Below are 17,892 nucleotides of genomic sequence, written 5' to 3'. Positions count from 1 at the left end.
GTCGTCGCCGCCACGATGTTTTTACCGCGGGGGCCGCCGTCGGTGACGTCACGCGGTGTTTGGCATTGCCAAGATGGCGTCGGGCGGTCCCAGCGGCAGTGGCGGAGGCAGCGGTGGCACCTCAATGGCGCAAAAGACGTGGGAGATGGCGAACAACATGCAGGATTTACAGAACGTGGACGAGATCTACAAGTACGACAAGAAACAGCAGCAGGAGATCCTCGCGGCCAAGCCCTGGAGCAAAGAGTGAGTGTCGCGGCCCGGCTAGGCGAAGTGGCGCCTCGGATTGTTGGGCCCGCCCCCCCCCAAAGAGTGATTTTTTTTTTTAAATCGCGTTACCAGCGAATAAAGTTGACCTTGTGTGAATGGTGACTTAACGCGCGTCGGTTTCCCTAAGCGACGCGTGTGTGAGTGCCACCGGATTCGATTTCAGTGCTCCAGACGTCTTGGAGGTGGGGGTGGGGGTGTTTGTCGTGAGGTTGACAGCGTGAGAGCGGTGGGAGGAGATTGAGTGGGAGGAAGGGGATGCGTGTGCTTGACTCCGTGTGTTGTGTCAGCCAGTCATCTCGAGTCGGTCAACCCATGGCACCTGCTGGCTCTGCCCCGTGACCACCTGTCATCGAGCCTTCGACACTTCACGTGGCCTCAAAGTGCACCTGGCCTGGCACAGGCGCCGTGGTGGCGTCACCGTCACTTAGTGGCGAATGGCGAGTGTTGGTGTGTCATGGGGCTAGAGAAGAGATGGAATGATGTACAGAAGGATGTGGAGCTGATTTTACTTGCCGATGACTGGCACCAGAAGTGTCAATATCGGCCTCTGTGGAGGAGGTTCGTGAAGGACGCTGCTGAGGAGTTGGACGCAGTCGCTCTCCAGCAACAACGGAAGGCAGAGGAGCGACGCTCACAACAACGAGCAGAGCCCCGGGCGGATAAAACGCAGAAAGTTGGCACATTGGGAAGCACAGTTGGTGCATCTGCCAGTTATCTCAGTCAACCCATGGGACCTGGGTCTGTTTCCGTGACCTGTCAGTGGGCCTACGACGCTTCACGTTTTCTCAAAGGGCACCTAGCATGGCACAAGTGTTGTGGTGACGTCACCACCACTTAGTGGTTAACGGAGGTTGTTGTTGGTGTTGTGTGCCTCACTGGGTTGCGTGAGACCGGCGGCGTGAAGTGCGTGAGGAATGGAATTGCTGCTGTTAGAACAAGACGCCGAATGCGTGAGTTTGGCATTTGCCAAAAAGTAACACGACTGTTGAATGGTAAACTATTTGAACAAATTAATTCTGCCAAAAAGGTAAAAAAAATAATCGGCAACTTTGTGCCCTCCATGACAGAGCTATGAAGAAGGGCCATTTCCCGAAATGTCCCCTCCATATATATTTCATTCTAGGGCAGTGTATTTATTTAATTTAATGCGTGTCGTTTGTTTGTAATTTGTGCTTGTGCACAACCACCAATGCAGTTTCACCAATAACGTTTTTGTAAAAGCTGCTGTTCATGTGAGTCACGCTACCGCTACGAATGTGCGATGTTGACGTCGTTAACACCTGCGACGGTGTTGGTGCGCAGCCACCACTACTTCAAGTGCTGCAAGGTGTCGGCTCTGGCGCTGCTCAAGATGGTGATGCACGCGCGCTCGGGCGGTAACCTGGAGGTGATGGGGCTCATGCTGGGCAAGGTGGACGGAGACACCATGATGATCATGGACAGTTTCGCACTGCCCGTGGAGGGCACCGAGACGCGCGTCAACGCGCAGGCCGCCGCCTACGAGTACATGGCCGCCTATATCGAGAACGCCAAGCAGGTTCGTCTCACCATCAAATGCCGTTGAATCAGCTGTGAGCAATACACTGCTGTATGAAGGTTTTTCCAAGCCATCACCTCCCTTGAATGTCTGCTTGCCCTGGCGTCTCTTGTGAATGTGTGGGTGGTGCGTGCGTTTTTTTATAGGTGGGCAGGCTAGAAAACGCCATCGGTTGGTACCATAGTCACCCCGGATACGGATGCTGGCTTTCCGGCATTGATGTCAGCACGCAGATGCTGAACCAGCAGTTCCAGGAGCCCTTTGTGGCCGTTGTGGTGAGGATTTGCTATCACGTTCTCTCGGGCTGCCGCAATATCATTTCTCACGATACAATGTTTTGACGGCAACCCTAGCTACCACTACCTCTGGAGAATATGCCCCCTGTGGCTCGACTCTTTGCTGTGATTCCTCTAGGCCCTGTGGCCTTTATTATCTCTGTGGTTATTTTCTTGTGGCTTTGCTTCTACAGCTACCTTTTGCTGATGATTTTAGCCTTTGATCAATACTTCCACTTTTTGTTTCTTCTAGATCGACCCAACGCGCACGATATCCGCAGGGAAAGTGAACCTCGGAGCTTTCCGCACCTACCCAAAAGTGAGTGGCGGTTGGGCTTTGCTAATATTTCTTGGGGTGTAATGATACACTCGGGATATAATGATGCACTTATTAACGTTGAATATTAATCTCACACTTGATAGGTATAATTGTTCATGTACGAATTGATTTAAAAAAATGTGTGCATGGTTTACGTAATGAGTTAATGCCACCCCTTCCATTCATTAGAAGCCATAAAAAAACACATCAACCTGCGATGCTGTTCTGGGCTCTCCCCTTTGGTTGGCTCAACCATACACGATTACCTGGTGCAGCGTGTATCCTTAAGCACTGTGGAGAATAACGTTATCCAGGTGTGGTCCTGCCATGCCAGCCATTATTGCTGTTCACTCAAAGCTCTTGCCCCAGCAGTCTGCATGGATATATGGCGGAGCTTTGTTTTTTCTTTCGTGTGGGCTGCAGGGATACAAACCTCCGGATGAAGGACCATCCGAGTACCAGACCATCCCTCTCAACAAAATAGAAGATTTTGGAGTGCACTGCAAACAGTGAGTGTTGTTAATACAGTGCTATTTCAACAGATGCCAGGTGGCACGGTGGTAGAGCGACGGTTGCGAGTTCACAACCTGGTGGGGGTTGGGGTTAACTTGTTCCATCATTCCTCTGAAGGTTCGTAGAAAGAATAACACTTTATGGGGAGGGAAGTTGACATTGACTGCCTTGTACTTAGACTTGGCTGAGGCTTGTGAATGGGAGATGATCAGTGCTTCAATGCTCATTTGAGCAACACCTTACTTGGGTTTTTTGAGATGCCAGAAAAGTGCATTTTTTTCTAGCGTATTGTTTTAGACATGCAGCGACGCGTAGATTCATTGATACGGATATTGCTTACGCTCATGTCTCATGCATTAAAAAAACAGAATATATTTGTTAGACAGTGGCTGATGGTGATGATGCATGTTCTTATGCATTTTTAATCGCACACTATATCGACGTGTGATATGAAGCCCTGGAATGTAGTCGCCTGATATATTGTTTCCCGTTTTAAGGCCACAGTTTTATCGCCGAATGTCTTGAGTTTTTATTTATTTCCACAAGGTGGCGCCAATTCACTAGTCTTATACCACTTGGGAATGAAAGAGCATTTAACAGCCGCGCACAACACTGTTGTAATTGAAAATATGCGCACAAAGGGCATTTCCCACACACGTCACTAAATCGTGTTACTCACTCGTGATAATTTTAGGAAAAAAAAACCTCACTAATGTATGTTGTTGATGATTGCATGTGGTCTATCCAGCGAATGTTGCCATGACTGAATGTATGGCTCCAAATCAATTAATTTCTTCATCCTTTAATTGACGAGTTGATATTCCATGAACATTTAACATTTATTTCCAAACTTTAAACAAAAATGAAGTTTGACGACTATGTTTTATCTAAATGTAACCACTGGGATTTGGCCTTTGCTGTACACAATGGCCCAATGTTGTGTTGTACAGTGATGTAGCAACAGGTTCACCAACCTCGACTAATGTGTAACCAATGTCTGAGTCACTGATACAGCATACATGTAATGAGACAAAACAGCACATTTTATTTGGGTCTGCACCTAATTTTACAATTCCATACAATTTTTTCAAAATTTCTTGCCGTGGTTTTCACACCTGATGATGATTGCTTGTGTTGCAATCAACGTCGTGAGAATTTTTTTATTTTAATTTTATTATTTCCCTTCTACGTGATTTTACCGAAAGAACCAAGAAGATGAATCCCTGCAGTCACGAAAGCTTTAAATCGAAAAAAAGGAAAAAATAATGTTTGAAAATATAGATGTTTTTATGATAGAATATAGCAATATAATTATATAGAATATAATTCCAGCTGTGATAAAAAAAAATATGACTTATACTCTGGTGCAACGAATATTGCTCTGTAGCAGAGTGGCTAGGAAAGTTCTGGCCCCTGCTATGTGGACCATAGGTCACTTCAAGGGATCTCAGAAGTCACTGCGGTATCTGCTTCTATGGACCCTTACTCTAACACGAATGGTTCTGCTTGAGATCCGAATATACACGTTGTCTCATGAAATGACACCGACAGCACAAATTGCCATACAATTATGGGAAAGGACTAAACATTTCAAAAGCATGAAGAAGTTTGATGGATCACTTCAAACCAGGAAACACGTGGGGCTGGCAGGAGTAGTACTCACATGCGATTTTTCATTGTAATTTATCTCCAATGGAAGTCCACTACTTAGCCATACAGCCTGGGCGTGCTCATCAAATCTTTTGGCACTGAACCAAGCGACCGGCTGGAGCATGCGCTCAGCCAAGCACTGGCGTCGTGGCCACTTTGGTGGGTGGGGGGTGGGGTGGTGGGAGGAGGTTCCTCAACCCTATGCCCCTAGCCCAGGATATTCATTACACTATATTGTACGTCCTCCGCCCTGAGTCAAAGGGTCTTTACTTAACTGACATTGCCAATTGACAGCTTGCTAAGATTTGGTGCTGGCGGGGGCTACTAAGGGTGTGGGCACCCTACATTTGTGTGTGTGCGTGCGTCTGTGTTTCCATGCACGAGCGTGTGTGAGTGCTCATGTCTGTATGAGTGTGTGTGTTAGTGTGTGCATATGCTGACGTGCGTGTAAGTCTGCGTCTGTGTCTGTGCGAGTGTGTGTGACTTTGGGCAACTGTGTGAGCTCGGGTGTGTGCGTGCTTGCATGCGTGTGTGCGTGTGAGCTTGTGAGCTTGTGTGTGCGTGTGTGTGGCTGCACCCAGCGATCCTTGCTTCCGCCCGGCGCGCTGTGCGGCCCGTGGGACGTGTAGAAGAATGCCGGGCCATGACTTTAGTGCTACCGGTGCGTGTGTGGGTGCGTGTGTTTTGTGTGCGTGTGCATTGCATGCTTGTGCGTGTGTATCCAATGGGATGCGTGTGTGTGTCTACCCATGTGTACATATGTGTGTATCAGTGACATAGTGGAAAGCACACTGTGCTAAAAACCCAAACGACCTGAGCTCGATTCCCATCCATGGTTAAAATATCCCCTTAGGTCAACTCGGCCTTAAATGAGTACCTGATACCGTGTTTAAACATGAGCACTGGGCAGGCTAAGGGTGCCGGGCTCTGGTGCTGGCCGCATCTCCGTCACCTTGTGCATCGTGCCTCTCGTAATGTATGTTTGCTAACAGTGCTCTCATGCCAACAGTCTGTAAACGGCTGTATGGAAGACCTCTGTACGAGTATGAGCATGTATATGTGTGTATTGGTGTATGAGCACAGGATTATTTGATTGTGAATATGCACAATTGTGTAGGGAGTGGGATTGCAGCGGTTAGCGGGCTGCGCTACGAACCCAGCGACACGAGATCGATTCCTGCTCACGGCCAACACCAGTGATGATTATCTGAACCGGTCCTGGGCCTCCCCTAGGTCGACCCGGTCTCAAATGAGTACCTGGTGTGATGCATAAATATCACCACTTGGGCGTGGTGCTGACCACCCACCCACTCATGTGCCGTGCCGGCCTTTATAGGTGCTCGCTAACAGCACTTACTCCAATGGTCTGTTAAGCCTATATGGGGGATCTTTGTCTTTGTTTACACAAGTGTGTAAACGAGTGCTGGTTTGCACGTGCATGCGTGGGTGCCTATTTACGGTAATCCAATATGCCATAGGCATTTTGAAATATAGTACAGTAGTTGTGAACGTCAAGTATATCCCTAATTGATTTTAAGAACTCTTGACATATTTAACACACTTTGACATTATGTAACAATATCTCGGCTTTTGCTACCCCTAAATTGTCTGTAAAATTACACTGCCTCCCCGCACACACACGTGCCGTTGATGTGGAGCCGTTCTCACTCTTTCGGCCACGTGCGAGCTCACCTACATACGCATGAGCGGTTGCATCGTGTGCGCGTCTGTCCGTACACGCGATTGGATGGCGGATGTCACCGGTATAGCAATCAAGGGTGGTGTGCAGATGGTGCAACTGCACAACTTCTCCAGGGTCCATGGGTCAGACGGGGGGGGGGTAGATGCAGGCGCCGGGATACAAAGAGGGGTGGGGGAATTTGGGCAGAGCCTCTCCCCATTTAATTCGTTGCACCAAAGCCCATGCCAACCACATTACGCCGCTGGCGGTGGTTGCGGGCGTGCGGATGCATGGATCTATGGTATGCGCACTTAATGTGCGTGAGAGCTTTCGACCCCATGCCACCGAATCTGGAAGTGAGTTGCTGTAAATTGATCACGGCGTCTCTCCATGTGTTTCCTGAAACATTTGAGACTCAATTCAACCTTCAATTGCATTTTTTTGTTATCCACCCGCACTCCCCCATTGTAAATGAAGCTGCAAAACGATCAGTTGACCGGATCACTGTAAAAGTTTTTTTGTATTTGCCCGAACCTTTCAACAAATTTGAAAATAATAAGAAAGTGAGCCTATACGCTTTGTTTAATTTTCACTGTGAAGTATACTCAAGTATATTGACTGGTTTTTTTTTATTTGACTGTCAGAAAAATCGAGAAAATAACTGTTTCCTTTCAAGCCACGCACACAGACACGCAAATACGCAGTGCAGTAATACATGGGGTATTGCTGTGCTAAAACGTTACGTGTCAATGTTCCCGCCCTCCTGTGGTTGTACATGTACAGCCCTTTTTTCCCATTCTCTGCTGGATGAGGGCCTCCTCATGCATGCAGTGCTCGTCATGAGGGTTATCTGGATATACTTTATCACCCTAGTCAGTGGTGTGAGTTTAAGGCAAGGAGCATTGACATGCAGTTCGCAACAAATAATGATTCTGCACTTCCGTCTGCTGCCCACAACACACACCTTATAGCACCTGTTGTATGCATGGTGGGCACACATCCAAGCACTATCCAACTCACCTTAGCTTCCGAGAGCTCATGGATGATATTAGGTGCCATTGTGGGTGATTCCGTCATGCTGTCTTGCTAACAGTTGAGCGTTTAGCAGCAAAGACATGAGAGTAGCAGTAGTAGCAGCAGCAGGGCTCACTTTTTGGCTACTGCCAAACTCTTAAGACTTCACTTGCCTCAAGGCAACGTTACCCGGTAGCCACTAACATTCTTGGCTGTTGTGTTTCATTTGATTTTGTGTTTTGTTGTTCCAAGTCAATTACATTTAATGGCATGCTTAGGTTTTCTAATGTGGTAAGTCACATGTTTGCCGGGGGAGAAAAAATATCTAACTTGCCACTTCTGATTGTGAATGACGGTGACTGCGCCCGAGCTAATGACAAGCAGCTCTTGAACTCGGTCCCACCTCACAGTCGTCGACTCCATTCCACTGAACTGCATTTAAAATTAATGTTTTGTGCTTTTTGTTATTGTTCGTTTACAGTGCCGAGAAATTGAATTTCTACGTAGTTGACGTCGTATATACGAGTCCATACGTCGGTCATTTCTTGCTCAAATGAGCATTGAGGCAGTGCTCATTTCACGTTTACAACCCAGACCCGGTAGTGGAAATTACACATTCCTATGGTGAAGGTGAGTCTTTTCATAATACAACCACCGTTGAATACCTCCATGAAGGGGTATTAATTTTATCGACCCCGGATGAATGATGGACCGAGTTAACCCACAACCAGGATTTGAACTCCCAACCCTGCCGATTGCGAGCCACGTGGGTGCAATGCGGGCGTGCTGTGGTGCACGGTGCCTGTAGCACGTTGGTGACAAACTGGCTCGCCCCGACGTGTTGTCTCCATCGCAGGTACTATGCCCTGGAAGTGACGTATTTCAAGTCGTCGCTCGACAGGAAGCTGCTGGAGCTCTTGTGGAACAAGTACTGGGTCAACACTCTGAGCTCGTCCAGTCTCCTCACGGTAACACGCGGCGGCGGTGGCGCGTGCCTGTGCAATCTGCCGCTTGATATGCGGTTGTTTGCTTTCTGTCTGATGTGTTTTTCATTTTACACCGAGTTCCGTGATGTTGTGTTGTTTGGTTTGCAGCACAACCCGAAAACGCATCGTGGCGTGTGCAGGCCACTGGATGGATTGTCACGTGGCAGGAGAATTAAGGAGACCCTCGTCCAGCAGTGGATTGATGATAGTTGATGATAAGGATTAGAATAATGGCGGCACTGTGGAGCCAATAATTTTCGAGGTTCGACTCCTTCCCAGGAAACGGTGGTCAGTCATAAATCCCTGCAAAACTGGGGCTGGCAGATGCAATTATCCAACACTGCCCCACTCCGCCAATTTATAGACCACGCATCACACTGCCACGCTGCCCGCATCGCTGATTCACAGACCATGCATTCTATGATCTCACGCAGCCCGGGTTGCCAATTCACAACCCACACATCTCACAATCCCATGCTACCTATGTCGTCGATTCACAGACCATGCATCGCATAATCCCACACTGCCCGCACCGCTGATTCACGGGCAACATTACCAAATCCACCAAGCATACACAGAGACTATCGAATGGCTTCACCTCGCTCTACACGTATAATGTTGTTAAGTTGACATTGCCATACAAAAAAGAAGACTTGGGCCACCACGCAGTGTGGCCTCTAATCCAGGCAGATGCTCAGCATTTGTGATGATCATTAATGCGAGAAATCACTTTGCAATGCACAAAAGTGAAAAGCGCTGGTAAGAGATGGTGCACAAAACATAGGGCACCGATTATCATGCCTGGCCCAAAGCCATAAATTCATTATCATGGACGCATGTTTTGAGACTTGCGTAAGGATGCACACAGATGGGGTGCAGAAGCTTAAAGACCTACAGGGGTCTCTGACTGAACCCGGGGGGCACGTTCCACTTTGCCCTTAAGCTTCAAGTACGTGCCCTGCCAAACTGATAGAGGGGAGGACACAGTGCTCTGTGAATGGAAAATTTCAAAGCACCACCTCTTTGGACCCCCCCCTGGGACAGCAGATGCAGAGGCATTGGGCAAGAGGCTACGGCTTCAAAAAGTCAGCGTTTTGACAAGAAAGGGCTCTCACCTTTTCCTGTGACGCCGCCTCTACGCAGAGGTATGTCCAGGATCAAGCATGAAAAGGCAGAAGCCTTTTTGGTGCCAGTGTGATGGTGGAGGAGGTCTCGTATCGGCACTACTGGGTATATTATGTGTCCTCGACATTCACGGCCTCTGTCAGCGTCCCGCTCTCAAAATGGAGGGGTGAGGGAGGGGGGTGGAAAAATCAAACGCTCCTCCGCGTAAAGCGAGTTCCTGTGTGCGTTTGAGCTTGTGGCCAAAGTTGGGAGCTTAATTGTACGTGTGATTGTTACTTGCGCAAATGTTTTCGATTGTAAGCCGCTTGCGCGGTTGCAGTTGCGTGTGTGATTGTGATTGTTAGACGCACGCTTGTGGGAACGGGCGCACGGTCGCGTGTCCGTGCGACGCTGAGCGTGCGTGGAAGGCCCCCCTGTACTTGCTCAGTGTGTGGTTACCGTCATGGGTCGCCGCTCTTTTAGACGTTACTTGATATTGCGTGTAACTCCGTAACATGGGTGCTAGGCCGGTGTAGCACACACAAACGCCGCACCACACACACACACTCCGTGCTACACACAACACCACACACGCTGCACAAAACACACACACTACACTTACACACATTGCATAATGTAAACTGCACAACACAGCGGCGCAGCAAAACAAGGACATGCAAAGACCCCCCATATAGTCTTTAACAGACTGTTGGGGCAAGTGCTGTTAGCGAGCACCTATGAAGGCCAGCACGGCACACGAGGGGGTTGGTGGCCACCACCACACCCGGCCGCTTTTGCCTCCCTAGTGGCAATGTTTACACCGCAACAGGTACTCATTTTGAGGCTGAGTCGACCTAGGGGAGGCCCAGGACCGGTTCAGATAATTGTCACTTCTGTTGGCCACGAGCGGGAATCGAACTCGGGTCGCTAGGTTTTTAGCCCAGCGCACTAGCTGCTACGCTCACGCTCCCCACAGCACAACACATTGAACGACACACACAACACATACACAACACACACACAACACATATCAGCTCACATTGCAATACGTGCACCCTAATTGATGCTTTGTCATTCACATATCTTTTGATATTGCTGACAACTTCAACCTCCCGTACACAGAGGATGTTAAGATCTGTTGCATATATTCACACATTAAGATATAAACAAAAGTACTGTACATTTAAATAAAATTCACTTGTCATTAACTGCCATTCAAACTGAAATGCCGAGACCAGGGGTCAGCAACCTACGGCTCCGGAGCCGCATGCGGCTCTTTAAGCACTGCTTCGTGATGTTGTTTATTAATGACCACTGTCCGTTATTCACATTGCATTGCGGCTCCTTGAAATATTGAGGTTTTAGTTTTTTTACCAAATTGAAAACAAATGGCTCTTCTTGTAAATTTGGTTTGCCGACCCCTGACCTCGGGGGAACAAACACCCTACTTTGGACTGCATTAATTCCCCAAAGTAGTAAGTAGTGCAAACCACCACGGAAAGTATGGTAACGATAATCTGTGTCATCACATTATGCGTATTTGTTTATATTTTCAGCAGAGGGACTATGAGGGTCTTCTTAGAGACGCTTGTGTGGGGGGTCGCGACCCCGAGCGCATGGCGTGACGGAGTTACACGTCTGCTCCGTGACCCGGCACCCTCTGCTCAGTGCCTCCTCCTCCGTGTCACGGCTCAGTCTCATAGCCCACCTAGCTTGACACGGATATGTGAATTTGCACGTGTATGTATGTGTGTTGGCGAAAGAGATACGGCGGGGGGGGGCGGTGGGGAGCGTGCCAGTACTAGTTCAGATGTCGATCACATTGAGTGATGTTAGCTGGGTTCTGAGCGCAATGCTAGCCAAATGTAAGCATTACCAAATCACAGTTTGCTTATTTCGGCAACAAAGTGACAGCCTCTCTAGCAGTGGCCACGTGGCTTGGAGGTCAGAACGCTGAGCTGGCACCACTGAGTTTTCGATGTTTGAACCGACTGGAGTTGATGGTTTCATCCCGGTCATCAAATGACTGCACATAAACACCGTCGCAAAGCATCGTGGGGAAGTATGGTCAAACGTTCCCCCGTTAGCAGCGCATTATCCAGCAGTAGATTAAGAATGGGCTGTGCAGCATACACATATCCACATTTTTTAATCATTAGTGCCGCACGCCCTCCATCACTACCGCTACCAGTAGCCCAAGCCTTGCCCAACCCCACCTTCCCCCCCTCCACAGACCGCCACAGCATCTTCCACCCCCCGCCAACCCACCGCACCCCTCCCGGCAGCCCCCCTCTGCCCACGTCCGGGCCTTGACGTGTGCCGGCATTGGCGAGCGTGACTGAGTGGCGGTGTTAGTATGCGGTGTTGCTGTGCGGTGCTGCACCTCCCGGGCCCCTGCGCGTCCCGGGCGAACGCTGGCGTCGGTCGGGTGGCAGAGCGAAGCGTGACGGAGCCTCGTATCCCCGGGCTCCACCCCCCCGGTATTGTTTTTCCGCCGACCACTAATGAAGATGAATAACTCAAACGAGCCCTCCGGCGTTGGCACTTAGCCCCCGCTGTGCCCTGCCTCGGCCTCGCTGCCACGTGGGGACACGAGAAGAGCAATGGGAGGAGGAGGAGGGTGAGCGGAGAGGGTGAAGAGGGTGGAGTGCTCAGAGTTTGGTGCGGCAGAGGTGGAGTGAAGGGAGAGGGAGTGAGGAGAGTACTTGAATTGTGGAAATTTGGATATGGAGGGTAATTATGGTAATGAAGGTGGCAGCCAAGGATTATTATTTCTAAACCGCTTGGGTAATATATTTGGCAAAAAACGTACTATTTATTAATCGGCCAGCCAATGGGTATTAAGTGTAGCTCATGGTGTGAGACTTGGAATACCACTTGCATCTGGTTAAATTATGGGGCATCACTTAAATCTTAGTAAACCACTTGCACACCTTGTTACCGCTAGACCGCTTAAATTGTTTAATCTTAACGAACTTACCATATATACGGATTCTGTTGGAAAATGTAGGTTGTGCGATTACTTGAGATAGTCTTGTGCTAGTTAACGTTACAATGAAAGATCGCTTGTGAATACCATCCCTGCACCTTTCCTGGTTTGCAGATATTAATATTTAAAGTACTGAAGTGCACTATGAAACATTTTCATGCTTTTTCATTTGTCATTTGTGCCAATTGTATCCTGATTGTGTTATCGGTGTCTGTGAAGATTTTTTTTGCGGAGCATTGCAACTCTCCGTGTTACGGAATGTTCCACAGAAGCGGATATCGTAGAATTTATTTTGAGATCCCCTTCAAGTAACCTCTCTGGTCCACGCAGTCGGGAGGGCAGCACTCTCCCCACCCACTGATAGTAATCTTTGTTACGTAACAGTCAAACTGCTACTTTTAATTCTCAGAACTATAATATAGATACAACTAGCTGCACACTAAATTTAATGTGGTGGGATTTTTTTGTTGTTATTGTGCAGCGATCGGTGACCGAGCTGTGACTCAACATCTTGCCACTTTGGAGAACCTGTGTAATCGTGAACACTTGCCCGGATTTTAAACCCAGGATATCTGCAGTGCCAGCTCGGTGCGCCAACCTCCTGATCCTCCTGGCCACCTCGTGTTAACGATCACAGTGTCGTAGCCACGTTCCGCAAGTTCACTCGGCAGGGCCGCCTTTCCGCAACGAAGGTTGGGGTCTCAGTGGCCGGACACCCTGAGCGCTCGCCGACTCGATTTCGTGTTTTTCTAAGCGAGGGGTTGCAGACCTGTGGCACGCCAAGCCTCTTCCTGTGGCTCGCCGATCACCGCCGTGGCGGGCGCCACTGGCGCACCACTCGATTTCGGCGTTAGGGTGAACCAATTGAATGCAACCTCCCCGTAGCACATGTGTATTCGGGGCATACACACATGCACACACACACACGCAGGCTCCAGCAGGCTCCGCACGGCCTCTCTGGGCTGCATTCAGCTTGCATTTATTTCCTCCTTGAGAGAAACCCCAAAAGCCACCCTCGCCTTGATGGGTTACGTCCTGTTAAGTGCTTTAATCTGCACGCTACTTTCACTTCTGCTTCCGCTGTGTTTGAGCTTATTTGCTGTGTTCCCGGTGTGCGTGAGGTTATGTATTGTATTCCCGAGCGGTGTTTGATGGGGATTATTTCTTTTTTTCTTCCCTTTGCTGAAGTTCCTACAGCTTTGCTTCTGCTGCGTTTGATGCTGCGTGTTTCTATTCTGGCCTATGACCAAATCATCCGGAATGTGCCCGATGCCATCAGATCACGGAAGTTACGCAGAGACTGAACCTCGATAGCACTTGGGCAGGCGACCAGCGTAGAAACAAATGGATGATTTTGGGCCACTGCTGGGCTCCGCTCTCAGCAGAGGGCAGTGCAGCAAAAACAATTGTTGTACTGTATTGTGCGGCAGCGTCTATGGTCCCTGCCTTCACTGGCCCTTATTCACCAACATGTGGAAGTATAGTCAAACTACCCACCTGACCTGCATGGTATATAGAGGTCCTCATTCGGCAGTGCTGACGGCCGTGCATTTTGTTTGTGGTGTGATTTTTTTTTCAATACAGATTTGAAGGCGTGCCAAATTGGCGAGTTAACTACCTCGCTTGATATGCAGGAGGTCGTGGGTTCGATCCCAACCCTGACGCTTGCATATTCAGAGTTTGCATGTTCTCCCCGTGGTCACGTGGATTTTTCTCAGGGTCCTCTGGTTTTCCCCTCATTTAGAAACAAGCGTTTCGAGTATTTGGCTGCTATAAATGTCCACGTGAAAAGCCACTTCGTTGCGCTTTCATTTGTGGCCCAGGTCGCTTCTGAAAAAGAGCTATATAGCTCAGTGGGCCTTATCTGGCAAAATAAAAAAAATAGTCTAGTTTTTAGTCTATATGTCTCTGGTTCTGTGTTTTATCTCTCTCAAATTTAGCATTCTCAGGAAGAACGTAATCAACCAGGTAGGGTGTTGACTGTTATGTTATCCGACTCTCTGTATTACATTACATTTCTAAGTATACTAGATTTGTGTTTCTATTTCATTTATACCTGATGATGATTGCTTGTGTTGCAATCGAAACGTCGTATGCTAGTATTTCATTTATTATTTTCTCTTTATACGTGACTTTACCGAAAGAACCAAAGAGTAATTCCTGCAGTCACGAAAGCTCCAAATTAAGTATGAAAGCTCCAAATTAAGTATTTAGTTTGAGTGGTTGTGGATGTTATGCAGCCCCTTGTTTGTACCCGGCTTTGTCATAGTCGTCGTCTGTGCGGCCTGACGGTGGCACGTGTCTCATTGGGGTGCCCCGTGTGCAGAACGCCGACTACACGACGGGACAGATATTCGACCTCTCTGAGAAGCTGGAGCAGTCCGAAGCGCAGCTGGGCCGGGGCAGCTTCTTGCTGGGCATCGACGGGCCGGAGCGCAAGCCCGAGGACAAGCTCACCAAGGCGACGCGCGACAGGTGACCCGGGGGTCGCCTGGGGGGTCGCCCCGGACGCCCTCCGTCCGTCCGCACACACGGCGGTCCCAGGGACGTGGCAACCTACGTCGCAGATCATTATTCGGATTATAAGACCTACCGGAAAGCAAGACGCACCCCACACTTTCTGGAAGTCACAGGAAACGAGGGTGTTCCAATGTAACATTTTAAAAATATAGAGTGGATGCTGGGAAAAAAAAAGTGTAACTCGTAGGCCGGAGAATACGGTAATGTGTAGTAGCAATAAAGTTGTTGATTTTGCCAAGTTATCTATAAAGCTGTTCAAAATATTGGTTTACACGCCCATTGGATTGTAAGATGCACCCCAAACTTTTTCTTTAAAATCCCATAAAAGTAATAAAATTGTGTGCATCTTGTAATACGGGGGGAGAATATGATGTTTCCACTTGCCTACTTGTACACGACTGCCACTACAGTCCCATGATGTTCATTGGCCCTGGATCACGTGTGTGTGTCTCCGCAGCTGCAAGACGACAATCGAGGTGATCCACGGACTGATGTCTCAAGTAATCAAAGACAAACTCTTCAATCAGATCACGCCCACGAGCTAGACCACCGACCGCCAGCGAAAGCTGGCAAGATCAAACCAACGCGCGATTTTTGTTATTTACTGCGTGGCATATGACGTTAGTTAACCCCCCCCCCGCCGCCCCCCATGTCCTCTCAAGCAATGGGCAAAGGAAATTGGTAACGGGAACGTTGCAAATGTTTTTGTTGTTCATGCAGCATTTCTTTAATGTATTCAACAGCGAAGTGTTTATCCTGCGATTAAATGCTGATTTGGACAAACTCGAGTAAAAACCGCCTTTCGAGAAACCTGTTTGTTGATGACTGAATGCAATGTAATACGACGCAATGCAATTGTTCATCGCCGCCTGCGTGTTGTGCTTTTAACGATGCTGTACATGAAAACTGCGGCAATGCCACGCGATGGTGTTCGCCATCGTTAAAGATGCTGCATAAGCAGTTTCCAAGTAGAGGAGTATAACTGAGGCTGCATTTAAAATTTAAAGAAAATGGATTTTAATGCGCACTTTTTGGCTCGTTTGCATTACGTTATATATATTACTTCAGGCGCCCAAAGGGCTTAACCTTATGCCATTTGACATATTTGGCAGGAAACAGCGGAAGTGATGTCATTATGGAATGACCTGAAAGAATCTGTTTTTGGATCATACGAAATTTGGTATTCCAACGCGATTTTCATAATTTTTTTTGCAGTTTAATTTGAAAATCGTGAGCACATGCGTAGGAAACGCATACGTGCGTGCCTGCACGCTTACTAACACGCGTCTTCAGTAATTATTACACATAAACACTCATTATGACAATAATAATTATACGTGAGATGTACGAATATTCACCCAGAAAAGCCACACTGAGTACAAAGATTTTGGGGGGAGAGGAAAACTCATTCAGGACAGGAGAAGAAGTTGAAAACTCCATGCAGAAAGGTGCCTGAGTCAGGAATGGAACCAGGCAATGGAGGGCAGCCAAAAGGTTTTAAAAACAAGTACATAGTAAAAAAAAAGTTGCACCAACTTAATTCTCTCTACTGTTTTTGACACCTCATTTATGTGTGTTCTGCACCATAAACAGTACTTGCAATGTAATAGAAATGCTGGCATTGACGCTTGCAGTCGGCGAGGTTTTTTTGGCGCACAAAAAAGGAAAACGCAATAAGCTATCGGTGCTCGCGCTTTTAATATCCCGTTGTCAAAACTATTCGGTCGCCCCGACTTTTGAAAACATTTCCATAATTCCTTCCATCGCGTGCACACACACGCGCAAGCTCGCACACGAACACACGCGCGGTGTACAAATAAACACGCAAACGTCCGTGCGTACACGCTCCTAGAGCTGTGTGTGTGTTGTACACAGCGCAGGGCGGCACCTAATATCCTGCGGTTTGCATAACCCTTGGTTATCGACACAAAAACGTGATGTCTGGGCAGTAGCCGTGTTTATTTAAGTCCTCGTAAATCAACTCCATTTACGTTCTCGCATATTTGGGATCCCAGCAGCAGAGGCGGCGATTCGAGTGGGTTCCCCTTCACTCTGCATTTCCTCCACGACCTCTTCGACAGTCGCACTGCTGTGCCACCACTTTGCCGCCACCACTCCATCACCACCCCACCACTTCACCACCACACCACTCCATCACCACACCACTTCGCTCTTGCCGACGTCGCGCACCGCAAGTGTGGCGACTGCCGAGCGTTTATTCACGCGCAGTGTCCCAAGTGCATCTCAAAAGTGTTTGTTTCTGATGAAGCTCCACTGTGGCGTTTGAATCTTTCCAAGTATGCCACGCTAATAAGTTCATCCCACTTCATCATCATCTCAATTCATACTCTTTGGTTTTTTCAGTAAAGTCACGGAAGTAATAAATGAATTTGGCTGTAACGGTTCCACCTGAAGACGGAAGCTTGTGTTGCCTCCGAAACGTCGTGATTTAATTTAGTTGTTTTTCATTCATTTCTTTTTTACCTACGTGACTTTACCGAAAAAACCAAAGAGTATGAATCCTTGCAGTCACGAAAACTTCAAATCTAGAAGACATCTCAATTCACTTGGGTGCACGACTCTCACAGTAACCAACTTGTACACGGACAGAATCAGTATTGGTCGTATACGAATGTTCTGCACTTCTTTCGCACGGCTGATATAGATGCAGAGCAACAACTACAAATTTACATTTACTTGGGCAAGCCAGACAACCGCGTCAGGAGCAGGGCAGCGTATCGCTGCGATGTCTCCTTCGTATTTGTGGTTCGGGCATTGCGTCCGTTGTACACTTGTTACGGTTTGTTCTGGATGACCAGAGTCGCACACTGGAGAGTTTTAAATTTTCCATTTGTGCGTCAGGTATCCGCATGTACTGCCATGGTTTGTGGTTGGTATAGATATTGCATTCAGTTGCCAATGAGCAGTTGGCTTCAGTGCTCTTGTTTTACATGTTCAGGGTTCATATTCTTGGTTCTTTCGGTAAAGTCACGTAGATAGAATTCGATCGCAACACAATTTTCAATGTTATTGA

The 17,892-nt window shown here is 48.1% G+C and overlaps 1 protein-coding gene across 1 annotated transcript; it reads left to right on the top strand.

Annotated features, from left to right (window-relative positions):
* Positions 1-49: 49 nt before the first annotated feature.
* On the top strand, positions 50-15,683 carry COPS5 (COP9 signalosome subunit 5; the record flags this gene model as incomplete). Its single annotated transcript, XM_078867358.1, has 8 exons — positions 50-246; positions 1,573-1,807; positions 1,954-2,082; positions 2,336-2,401; positions 2,825-2,910; positions 8,116-8,227; positions 14,665-14,813; positions 15,316-15,683. Coding segments are annotated over 8 exons (1,062 nt in total), but the record flags the coding sequence as incomplete, so codon positions are not given.
* Between the last annotated feature and the right edge of the window lie 2,209 nt (positions 15,684-17,892).

The sequence above is a fragment of the Lampetra fluviatilis genome, chromosome 23 (genome assembly GCF_964198595.1).
Source record: "Lampetra fluviatilis chromosome 23, kcLamFluv1.1, whole genome shotgun sequence".
In the NCBI taxonomy this organism is placed as follows: domain Eukaryota; kingdom Metazoa; phylum Chordata; class Hyperoartia; order Petromyzontiformes; family Petromyzontidae; genus Lampetra; species Lampetra fluviatilis.
Note: the sequence above shows the minus strand (reverse complement) of the source record. Positions and strands in the feature narration are given on the sequence as shown.